General features: G+C 54.5%; 3 protein-coding genes across 3 annotated transcripts; 1 reads left to right on the forward strand and 2 right to left on the reverse strand.

Moving 5' to 3' along the window:
* Nucleotides 1-211: 211 nt before the first annotated feature.
* On the forward strand, nucleotides 212-1,972 carry B0H18DRAFT_1198864 (protein prenylyltransferase; the record flags this gene model as incomplete). Its single annotated transcript, XM_048036104.1, has 8 exons — nucleotides 212-332; nucleotides 390-421; nucleotides 445-503; nucleotides 583-919; nucleotides 946-968; nucleotides 1,027-1,300; nucleotides 1,354-1,397; nucleotides 1,447-1,972. The coding sequence occupies 8 exons, from the start codon at nucleotides 212-214 to the stop codon at nucleotides 1,487-1,489; spliced, it is 933 nt and encodes a 310-aa protein (XP_047897539.1). The 3' UTR covers nucleotides 1,490-1,972.
* B0H18DRAFT_671087 (protein-L-isoaspartate O-methyltransferase) lies at nucleotides 1,675-3,079 on the reverse strand. Its single transcript, XM_048039080.1, has 8 exons — nucleotides 2,761-3,079; nucleotides 2,641-2,708; nucleotides 2,545-2,584; nucleotides 2,220-2,481; nucleotides 2,154-2,168; nucleotides 1,980-2,104; nucleotides 1,867-1,920; nucleotides 1,675-1,817 (listed from the first exon to the last, which is right to left on the reverse strand). The coding sequence occupies exons 1-8, from the start codon at nucleotides 2,836-2,838 to the stop codon at nucleotides 1,770-1,772; spliced, it is 690 nt and encodes a 229-aa protein (XP_047897540.1). The 5' UTR covers nucleotides 2,839-3,079; the 3' UTR covers nucleotides 1,675-1,769.
* An 18-nt stretch (nucleotides 3,080-3,097) lies between these two features.
* On the reverse strand, nucleotides 3,098-9,573 carry B0H18DRAFT_984556 (P-loop containing nucleoside triphosphate hydrolase protein). Its single transcript, XM_048044681.1, has 34 exons — nucleotides 9,507-9,573; nucleotides 9,281-9,454; nucleotides 9,164-9,227; nucleotides 9,069-9,109; nucleotides 8,973-9,019; nucleotides 8,806-8,920; nucleotides 8,377-8,749; nucleotides 8,228-8,291; nucleotides 8,064-8,173; nucleotides 7,750-7,925; nucleotides 7,607-7,638; nucleotides 7,416-7,505; nucleotides 7,042-7,160; nucleotides 6,858-6,991; nucleotides 6,756-6,771; nucleotides 6,604-6,692; nucleotides 6,424-6,501; nucleotides 6,350-6,397; nucleotides 6,067-6,299; nucleotides 5,826-5,993; nucleotides 5,682-5,771; nucleotides 5,517-5,578; nucleotides 5,213-5,456; nucleotides 5,060-5,125; nucleotides 4,893-5,011; nucleotides 4,773-4,836; nucleotides 4,521-4,650; nucleotides 4,406-4,469; nucleotides 4,333-4,355; nucleotides 4,155-4,280; nucleotides 3,851-4,097; nucleotides 3,611-3,738; nucleotides 3,528-3,551; nucleotides 3,098-3,477 (listed from the first exon to the last, which is right to left on the reverse strand). Exons 2-34 carry the CDS (start codon nucleotides 9,446-9,448, stop codon nucleotides 3,346-3,348), a joined length of 3,684 nt encoding a protein of 1,227 aa, XP_047897541.1. The 5' UTR covers nucleotides 9,449-9,454; nucleotides 9,507-9,573; the 3' UTR covers nucleotides 3,098-3,345.
* Between the last annotated feature and the right edge of the window lie 1,943 nt (nucleotides 9,574-11,516).

Consider the following 11,516-nt stretch of genomic DNA (forward strand, 5'->3'; position numbering starts at 1 on the left):
GGTTCGTATTGTAGCAATTCACTCGCCTGTTTTCTGGGTAACCTTTCGGCCATCTTGCTATACGCCGTCTCGACGGTATGTCCGAGTCATTGCGGACCATCTTTGTCGCCCTCGGCGATTACAGACAGTAGTGCATGTCCTCCAGTGTCCACACTAGCGCCGTGCGGGTCTTGGTGGGAGACTACATAGGTGCATCTTGCTCTGCACCACCATGACCGCCGAGTTCGAAGAGATCGCTTTGTACGCTGAACGACCGGAGTGGGCAGACGTCGTCCCGCTGCCGCAATACCAGGGCGTGGATGCGCTCGCCCCGATCAACTACTCGGCGGAATGTCTGTAGACGGTCTGCGACGCGCTCATCCCGTTCCTCGCTCTGACGGCCTCTGCAGACCAGGATGCGACGGACTACTTCCGGGGCGTCGTCAAGATGGGCGAGACGGCCAGAGGGTGCTCGGCCTGACGTGGGACATCATTAACATGAACCCGGCACATTACTCGGCGTGGTGAGCATCGTGCCCAGTTGTCCAGAGTCCCTGCGCTGACGAGGGACGGCGCAGGCAGTACCGCTACAAGACGCTCCAGGCGACGGGGGCCGACTCGAGGGGAGCTGCGGCTGATGGACGACTTCGCAGTCACGAACATGAAGACATACCAGGTCTGGCACCACCGCCGGCTCCTGCTCACCGCCCTGCGCTCACCCCCCGCCGGCGCCGCGGAGCTCGCGTTCACCGCGCGCGTGCTCGGTGCGGACGCGAAGAACTACCACACGTGGAGCTATCGCCAGTGGCTGCTCGCCCACTTCAACGACGAGGCGGAGCTGTGGGCGGGCGAGCGCGCGTGGATTGAGGCGCTGCTGGAGAAGGACGTGCGGAACAACTCGGCGTGGCACCATCGATTCTTCGTGGTGTGGGCGAGCGGGGTGCGGAGGGGGACGAGGACCGGGAGGCGGTGTGTCGGAGGGAGCTTGCGTGAGTGTTGTTCGTCTGTGTTCGAGGGCGTGTGTTGAGCGCGGGTGGGCCGGAATAGGTTCGCCAAGGAGAAGATTGCGCTTGCGCCGAACAATGCGTCGGCGTGGAACTACCTCCGCGGCGTGCTGGAGCACACGAAGACACCGCTCTCTGGTCTTACTACGTTTGTGCAGCTCTACACTGTCTCGAGCGCGTCCCCTGCCTCGGACGTTCTGGATCTGGACAATCCTGCGCCGACGGAGGGCGCGGAGCTGCCGTGTGTAAATGCACTAGAGTTCCTCGCGGATATATACGAGGAAGAGGGCGGACAACAGATCTCTCAGGCGGTCGAGGTCAGTGAGAGTGTACGCCTGCTTGTCGTACTAGGTCTCACGCACAGCTGCAGATCTGGAAGTCCTTGGCTAACGAACACGATACGATGCGCAAGAAGTGAGACATCTCTTGGGTACATGACCTGTATGCTGACCCACATACGTAGATACTGGGAATATAGGATCAAGGAAGGACTCCAGAAGGTGTAGCGAGTGTGAAGACAGAAGACAATCATTGTATCATTGAGTACTGTTGCAATTTCAGGTCCAAAGCAAATAACATCTGCACTGCTGCACACTTCCGACGACCTATTGGCCCTATCCTGTCGATCGAACGTCATCTCTGCAGATGAGCAACGCGGTCCTCGGAAGCAAGCTGCATTCGTACAAGATATGATACAACACATATTTCTGCCGTCTTCCCCAGAAGTTTCGATCGTTGCTAGCCCATACCACCCATGAGCCAGGTACTCCGCATCCCAGACACGGATCACGGACCCATGGTGCGCTGCTTCGCCTGGTCGGTCAGAGGGACGTACTGTATGGAGTGTAAGCCAGCGAGCATCGTTGACAATGCAGCGGCATACCATGACGTCGAAGAGCTCCTTCTGTGTGACATTTCCATCGAGATCCTTGTCGACCTATGCCCAGATACTAGATTAGTGATGCTTTCCAGATGGTATGACCGGTTGCAGCATACTTGGATGATCGCCTGCGTATCCTCACCCACAGGGATGAACATGCGTCCTGGGCGGGCGAGTTGGTCGACAAGTGCCTGAGGCATGGTGGGTGCCGCAGCACCGACGTGGATTGCGTGGTATGGCCCTGTGGGCCCATCAGTAGGTATCGTCATGTCGCGAAGTCTGGCACCCACCAGCTTCTGCAAGGCCTGCGAAAGCTCAGTCACGGTTATGAGCAGCAATCGACGGGACCGGCATACCTTGTCTCCCATCCCCCGCAATCATCTTGATATTCCCGCTATCCAGTGCAGCGCCGAGCCCGTCCCTGCGCAGGTTCCCCTCGGACCACTCCACGAGCTCGGGGATGTGCTCGATCCCGACGACGGTCCCGGTCACGCCGGAGTCGAGGTCCGTGACGAGATAGTGGAGGACGCCGCAGAGGTACCCCGAGCCGGAACCGACGTCGAGGACGCGCGAGCCTGGACGGAGAAAGGGGAGGAGGTACTCGACGGCGTGAGCGTGCTGTGGGCAGTGCGGTGTCCGCGTTAATCGTAGGTTAGCCTAGCGAGGTGGTAGGTGACGAACCATGTGCGGTGCTGAGATGGTTGCACCGTGCCCGATGCGCCTGGAGATGATGAAGTTTCGTATGTGCAAATGGGAGGCGTAGCGGGAAGAGCGCACTGAGGCGAATCCTCATACGCTTCGTGCGGGTTGCGCACGTAGTGCGCGCGGTCTACCCTCTTCATGGCCTGAGCATCGGTCAAGATCACTGATTTTGGAGGATATGATGCAAGAACATACGGCCTGAACACGGTCAGAGCTGATGAGCCCGTGCTTGCCATGTTGGCGATCAACTCGACGTTGGTCGCGCCTGTGCATCTCCACGCCATCCTGGCTTCAAGTGATCCTAGGTTTGGTACCAAAACAATAGGAGTTCAAGTTCACTAAGACTTGGGGAATGCTAGACAGCAGTGTTGTGATGTTGGGATTGCGGACTTGAAGAAGAGACGGTGGTATATGTACGCAGAGCGTGGTGGCTGATACAGCGGCAGTACGACAACATAATGACATCACGCTCAATCGAGACTATCGCGGTCACATGGTTCGCGACAGCACGTACTACTACAGTGTACGCGTATAGTCACAATACGTCTATAGATTAATAATTACGTCTACAGTCCTGCATACAGTGCTAAGGCAACATCACAGAGCTCTACGGATACTATGCTTATCCAAGATGGTATGACACGGAAATACCGACTCGAACAGACATGAGGCCGTTGCCGTCTGCCTCATACCCTGAGTCCTGATACGTATATCACTAGATCAAGCAATTTATCCAGTCGGAAACGCACGAGTCTATGCCTCAAACTCTTTCTAGCACCCTCAGGAGGACGTTGAAGCGTTCTTGCCGGTAGCTAACGCGAGCAAATGTTCCTTGTCTGCGCTCTCATTGATCAAGGAGCGCAGCAATCCGTCTTCGATCTTCAGCAGCTCACTCGGTGGGCCGTACTCAACCTAGAAGAGATGAGACGTCGTCGTAAGAGAGATGTACACCGAGAACTCACGATACGACCAGCATCGAGAACCATCTACGCAGCGATTGGTTGTCAGCACACTAGGTCGTCGCGGAAGACCCGCGATTACTTACGATCTTGTCGCTGTCCATAATCGTTTGGAGGCGGTGCGCAATCGTGAGCAGAGTGATATCTTTTCTTAGTTCACCGCGTAATGAGGCTTGAATCACTGTGTCGGTCTCGTAGTCTAGATAGGAAGCCGCTCAGCAAACGTCCACGATGCAATCGCACGGAAGTATGTCTCACCTATCGCAGAGGTGGCTACAGCGGCCCGCGTCAGCAAGATCACCTCTATATGATGTGAATACGCGTACCTTCGTCCAAAATCAGAAGCTTGCTCTGACGCACGATGGCTCTCGCCAACGCAAGGATTTGTCGCTGGCCTACTGAAAGGTTGCCTCCACCACTTGCAATCTGGCTGTCCAGCGTAATCTTTCCATCATCGCTTTCTTTCTGCAAAGAGAACAGCCCCGCTGCACGCAGCGCGTCGTTCAGCACAGCGTCGTCGTGTTCATGGAACGGATCGAGATTCTCTCGTAAGGTGCCGCTCAAAAGCTCGGGCTGAACACCAGGTAAGCGTCGAATGCGGGAAGTGCACAGAAGACTGCAGCGACTCACTGATTGCGGGATGATCGTGATCTTTGAGCGAAGTGCATCCAAGTTCAGCGTGTCGGTGGCTACCCCGTCGTAGAAAACTTTCCCTTCCGTGAGAATGCATCGGAGTAGGGCTAATGTCAGGGAGCTCTGCGGGATGATCAGGTAAAGCTTCTTCGAATTTGCCACATGTCGACTCTACCTTCCCGCTGCCAGTTCGGCCCACTTTTGAGGTTATTAGTCAAAGACCAAACGACTCGGGAGTCTGCACTCACCAATCCCTACGCGTTCGCCAGACCTCACTTCAAACGATATCGCATGCAGCACACGAGGACCATCCTGAGACATAGATACGTCAGTTACGTCCGACGAGAACTTGAGACCACATACGGGTGAGTACCGAGCAGATAGTTTCTCCACCCTCAATGTGCCGCTCGCTGGCCAATAAGCAGGAGGCACCCCTGTCGTGGTGGCCTTTGGCTCCTGCTCGACTGACAAGTATTGTTGTATCCGTTCCAAGCTTCACACATGCCATATTACTTGAACATACTGGCCCCCAGTCTCGTCATCGGCTACTCACCTGTTGCCTGATGAAGTAAGACGATCAACATACCGTCGCCGATTCTTGTGAGGTTAGAACACGTACCACTGATCTGAAGCTCGTTGGAAAGCTTGATCCACCATATGATCAGACTGCTAAATTGCACTGGGTCGCCACCTCATCAATCACCATCCTATGTCATATATAGCGGTCAGACGAACCTGCCATGTTGAGGGAGAAACCGATGGCAGAAGGGTTCTGTGGTGGGCCGTAGATGAGGTAGATCCCTAGGCCTGTTGTGAACAGTGCTGCCAATGCGTCGACACGGATTGCTATCCACCTAGACCAAATGAGCATATGCGGTCCGTCAAAATTTACGCCCACTCACTGATACAAGACATAGAAGGACCGAGCAGCCCTAGTAAACTTGTCGATGCGCGTGTAGGATTCTTGTCTAACATGTCTTGTGCGCCGTATGCGCGAATAGAAACTGGCATGGGCATAGTGTTAGTTCCATCACCCCCGACGTACTAGCCGTCACGTACCCAGTCCTGCCATAGCAGCCCCGAAATGACCGAGGACTGGTGCCTGAGCCAGGCTCATTTCGCGTTTAGTACTGAGCTGAGTATTGATGTACAGATAGCCGCAAAGTGCAGCGAGGATGAAGATGGTCGAACCGGGTATAAGCATGAGCGGCGACATGATGACCACAGCTCCTAGCCTCGTAATCATAGTCCCGCTTTGCTCCAACCACCAGAAGAAGTAGTCCACGACTTGGTTGTCAACTGAAGAGTAATGTGAGCACATTTGACAGATACTATCGCAAAATATCGCTTGAAACGTACTGGCTTGGATGTCTTGTGTGCAACGTGTTATGATGCGAGATGCGGGCGTCATGTCTAGCCACCTGCAATAGTCATCAGCGTCGAATTCCGGCTGCGCATCGAAAAGCCCACCTCAAGGTTGTACCGAGCACAGAGGACACCAACGCGGAGTGGATCACTCTCGACGCCCTCAGGGATCCAATGATGTAGATGATATACGAAGTAGAGAAGAGTGCGATGGTCAACGCTTGGATGAGTGCGTATGAGGTCACGTAGCTGCGGATCAATGGTGTCAATACGAGGACAGAAGAGGGTAGTGTGAACACTTACAAGGCCACAGATACCTTCTCAGGAGGCATCTCCTCATACTGACGTGTCCACATGCCGAGGAACCAAACCTGGAATGTGCTGACGATCTCGCAGGTTACGTAGCAGCCCAGGCAAGCGAACCAGAATATTAGTGGATGACGGCCGCCCAACGCACCAAGAACAGCTTGACTGAGAGGCGGTCAGCGATTAGACAAATCGTAACCTATTTGCACTCACACGCAGACCAGCCAACCTGACCCACTGAAACTTCTTCCTCCAGACAAGCTTTCCTTTCTTCTCTTTCTCGCCATTGTCGGGAGTAGGGGCGTCAACCTCTTCTTCGACTTGACCTTGCATTGCCTTCGCCTGTTCTGCTGCGAGTTCGTCGACAGCTTGCAGCGCGGAGGAAAGCGAGCCCTGACTGTGAACACGACCATCTGTGCCGAGGGACACGACAAAGTCTGCTATCGGTCGAGTGATCGCAACGTTGTGTGTCTGTTTCGTCGTCAGGTGAGTGCAGACGTGTCAACATATCCGTAACATACCACCAGGATAATTGTACGTCCACGAACAAGATCCCCTTGAAGCATTTGCTGACAATCCACTGGGAAGTGTGAACGTCGAGAGCGGCTAGGACGTCGTCCAAAAGTAATATCTCGGCCGAAGAGTAGATCGCACGAGCTAGCGTGATGCGCGCCTGCCCCAATGTTTGAGCAAAAATGTTATATGTCAACGCTTTGACAGTACCTTTTGTCCACCACTGTATACGGTCACTATGAGTAACATGCGACGAAAAAACCTGACAGGCATACCTAAGAGTCAAGCCCTTTTCTCCGACTTCAGTGAGATCCCCAGCATCCAGAAGCTCCAAATCGCGGGTCAACCGCACTGCTCGATCACTTATGAGTGGTATGTTAATATGTGTAATGTCGTGAAGAGAGGCAGCCATACCCTTGTTGTATCGCTCCTCATCATAGGGTGACCCGAACAAATATTGTCCTACTACCCGATCAGCTTCACAGAGCCTCGTCGAACGCGCGAGAATATACAGACCCTGACAGTCTCGTTCTGCACCCAGGATTCCTGGGCAGAGTATGCAACACCGTCCGTCCGCGGAAGGTTCACGTACGAATCCGGGCCATTCGGGATGTAATGCATCTCGCCTGCACATGCAGTAAGAATAAAGTCTATAAAACGTCGCCCTCGGTTCTCGGACTTACCGAGTAATGCCATCAACATGGAAGTCTTCCCGAGCCTGTGGGCCCAAGAATCAAGTTGACACAACCACGTTTGAACACGAGCTCGTCTTCGATGAGCAGCCTGAACACACGTCTCTGCGGCGTCGGCGTCATTTCCCTTGTTTTGAGGCTGTCCAAGTGAAGAAGCATTTCGGAAGCCGATCACATCGTCGTCCGCGGGCCCGCTGCCTAGGACCTCGAAGCTTCATCATCCTTGGTCGAGAAATCATCTAGTATTCGGTCTAGTGGCGTGTTAGTGAGGGCTGTTGGACTCCTGATCGCACTTGCCTCGTTGAGAAATTTGTCAATCCGATCGACGGACACCTTGGCTGCAGATTCCGTGAGAAGTAGATCATGAGGCGTATAAGTTCACCAACCTTGTATGATGAATGGGATCATCCCAAATGTCTGGTACATCTCGTTACGGAGCGTTTCGAAGACTGGCATATGGATTAGCGTAATCCTTATGCATTGCAGTGATTCCGGTGCTTACGCGTTATGGAGGAGAATACAACAGAAGCTGGGTTGCGTCAGCGGGGCCCACAGAACACTCACAAGAAGCACATACCCGTCAACGTCTGCTTCATGACGATCGTCTTCTCAAAGAATCAGCACCACTAGTCCACATATAGCCAGCCCAGACTCACATAGATCGCGTAGGTAACGAGCATGGTCACTAACGGGATCAGTGGCTGCCGAGGGAGGACTTCAGTCGTGAGCACCACAACATGACAGGAGCTGACTGACTTCATGTAATTCATCAGGAACTCGCGCATCCGCAGACTTCTGATGACGCCCAATTCTTCTTCCCTCTTCTCTGCGACCTGTTCAGCCATGCGGGGCTCCCATCCGAAGAGTTTGATCATCCGGACCACGCCGAGCGCTGTAGACGATCATTGACCATCAGTAACATGAGATCAGCAAAGTCAGAGAGCAGATACCAACATTCGGTGACGGTTTGCACGCGGGCGTCCGTCTAAAGTGTGAAAATAAACCTATCAGCTCTGACGCGCATGTTTACACCGAGTATGTACCTTTGCCATCTTCTTCTCTTGCAAGCCGTGGACAAAGCTGGCGATGTAACCCGGGATCGGGAGCATTAAGCCCATGACCGCCATCCCGACCAGAGCACTACGATGGCATCATCAACGGACGACATGTCTCATTGAAGATGCTTGGACGCACCTCCAGCCTAGGACAACATATAAAAACCAGGTGCACAGAGCGAGCTGTGTCGGAACCTCGACGACTGTTCAAACGTTCACGTACGGCAGAGTCATGATCAGCCCGGCATACACGAAAGGATGCCAATCGGAAGCGGGATTTCGACCTACACACGAAGATGAAGTCCCGCCCTTGGTCAATCGTTTGCATATCCGTCGTGACGAGGTTGTTGATCCGCCCAACCAGGTTCGACGCACCGCCAGACGACTCCTTGCTCGTACTCTCATCACCCTTCTTGGTGCTGGCAGCGGACCCGGCGGTGCTCGAACCGCGTAGGGTAGTTTCCTCGCTGTCGCTGTCCGGCTCAGCTGTGCCCGCCGCGGACACAGGCTCCGCGAGCGAGGCGGTATCCGGCGTCTTCCCCGGCGTCGATGGGGCACTAGCAGACTTCGCGTCCGCCGTCTCGGCCTTCATCCGGACACGCAGCGCGTGCTCGAATACGAGCTGGGTGATCAGCGCCTTCGCGCGCACCGTCACTCTTGTCTGCGGAGCAGTTAGGTTGGCGCTCCAAGGTGCGTAGCGACACGACGGAGACTCACCACGGTGTAGACGTACCACTGGAAGGCAAACGTGCCCACCGTCGGCCCGATGAAGAGCAGAGCAATCCACACCCAGGGTCGCACGGTCAGACCCTCGCCGCCTTGTTCGAGATAGCTGTGGGTGGTTAGTCAGAGACGGGTGACATGCGTAATTGCCTGTTACGCACTTGAGCAGACGATTCACGCCGACGGGGCTCGCAAGGTACGCCACGGACTGGACTCCGTCAGCTGACAATACAGTCCACAGACATAGATTTACGCACTCGCGATGCCAACATCAGACCGAGGACCGCGTATTCCTTCCCTGTTTCACCGGTCTAAACGATAGCGGGACTTCGGATGCGGTGAGCTCACTCACTGAAAACGCGCATTAATCCCCAGAAGAAGTGTCGTCTCTTAGGCGTCTGGAAGGGGTCCAAATGCTGACGGTCACTGTCAGTGAGAACAGTTAGTGAACCGGAGAGAAAGTGATTACCGGGAAGGCCCTGTTGACGAGGTTTTTGGCGTGGTCGTAGTCTGCGAGCGGGGGAAGGTCATCGAGCTTCGTGTGAGACTGCCGATACGCCTTCCATACAGTCGCATCCATCCATCCGTACAGTATCAGGGACAGGATCGACGCCGTCTGCTCCGGGTGTGGGGTCATCGGCTCCTGTATCATAGGGATCAGTGAGATGCCGCCCGACCAGCACAATGCCACCTACTTCTGGATCGAGGGGGACATACAAACGCGGGATGCATAACGGCACGACCACCGCAGACACAGTCAGCAGGCGACTCTTGCCCAGAGGATGGGCCTTCTGCGCTGTCTTGCGGCGTCAAGGTGAACGTCGCGAGCGGCCAGACGTCTCGGTAGACATAGAGACCCCAGCTAATCAACAAAAACACAGTCAGATGGCGTGACGCGTTCGTGCTGAGCGAGCCTTGTCTGGTCACAGTGAGAAGCGCCAGGAGCGACGCGTAGGCCTGTCAAAGCAAGGAGCGACGCGTCAGCTGGGCAGGATACCATAGAAGTGATGGAGACATACGTAGGCCGCGAATATGCGGATTTCGAACCAAGGAAGCGGGGTTGCGTTCGTGTTTGTCTCGGTAGGCGCACCGAGAATCAGTTGGTATGCGGCCAACCCAAGGAGGGCGAGCACGCAAAGAAGTCTATACCTTTGAAAGCGAGGATGATCGGTCCGCCCTGTCGTTCTACATAGCGTGCTACTTTGGGCCGCTCTCTGTCGCATTCAAGAACATATGTCCGAGCGTCAGAGGTGCAGATCGACATTGTAACACGAAGGTCAAGACAGAAGCGATGGCAGCGAGCACGGGGATATTCAGTGGATTATTCCATTGATCACTGCTCATGAGTGTGAACATTTGCGACGAAAGAAAGACGGATGATACACACCTGACCAAGCCCAACATTGTCGGGAAAGCAGCGTCCATGGTGGCTGCGATGGAGTGGTAGCAGAACACCCTCTGCGCCTATCGCTTTATAGCAGCGACAACCGCTCGCACCGCACCCGATAAGCTGATTCAGGGCTTACGCAGACCTTCGCAGTTGTGTGACAGCGAAGTGTGAACGAATCAAGAAGCAAATGAGCGACTTACGGAGAGGCCCAGTACTAGGGGCAGACTGTTTCTCCGCCGATCTCGGGGCCGCCAATTTGCGTACGCAAATTGACTCGGATGCAAGAGCGCTCGAGATATGATAGCAATTGGGTCAGCGGGACGACTGCAAGTATGGTTCATAGAAGGCCTGACGGGACCCTGCGCCTGCCGTCGTTGATAACAAGAACTTGAAGAAGGATGCCCGAGTCTTCGCGAGTAAGTATCATACGCTGATTCGCATGCTATTCCATCAATTCCAACTACAGCTGACACCGTTCTAATAGCAGAACTGAGGGCGCGACGACGAGCACAAGCAACTCAAGCTAAGGTCTGAAACTGAAGCTGAAGATCTGCAGAGCAGGGAGCAGGCCTTGCGAGTCGATGTCTGTGTTCCTCAGGCTCAGACAGTCACGGTGCACACTGCAATAAATTGTGCGGACCACCGCCGTGCCGGGCCGGCCGACGCCACTGGCGTCCGGCGATGTATCCGAATGTGGCAATCGTGCCACAGACATGTTGTTCGGGCGTCTCTCTACTTTGGGCAGCGACTACTTCCATGCAGAGCTCCTCAATCTTCCGACTACCACACAAACCTGCATGCTTGGTGTGATACAAGCGGGTCTCATCTGCAGCCCTTGACGAGGGGACCTGCTATACTCGTTACCTGCGACGTCGACCAACATCGTCTCGCAGTTGCCTTCGCTCGATGAGTGTGTTTGTTGCGAACGTATTCGCGGTGATGCATTTTGATTCTATCTGCGGTCGTCCCCAATACCTGTCTAAACATGGCTGAATTTGCTACTAGGCTGCGCGACTGCTGTTCTCGTTGTCCAGTACGTCCACTGCTGTGCCGTCAAACGAGGTGCCGTGCCACAGCTCCGTCCACTGACCTGTGAACCAACTGTGAACTGAAGACATTGCTCGTGTTTTATAGTACTCGGCGACATCACAGCTTCGTCTCTGACGTTGTACAGTGTTGTTGCAAGTACTCTTGGACACACCAGCAACAGCGACTCGCTCGCATGCGAAGCGCAAGACCAATGTCAACGTAATTTATATTTTAGACCTCCAAACAGCCATTGATCAATCGATCAACATCCCACCCAACGCTAACA

This window comes from Fomitopsis serialis (genome assembly GCF_022376445.1).
Source record: "Fomitopsis serialis strain Sig1Antser10 chromosome Unknown B0H18scaffold_9, whole genome shotgun sequence".
NCBI classification, from domain to species: Eukaryota; Fungi; Basidiomycota; class Agaricomycetes; order Polyporales; family Fomitopsidaceae; genus Fomitopsis; species Fomitopsis serialis.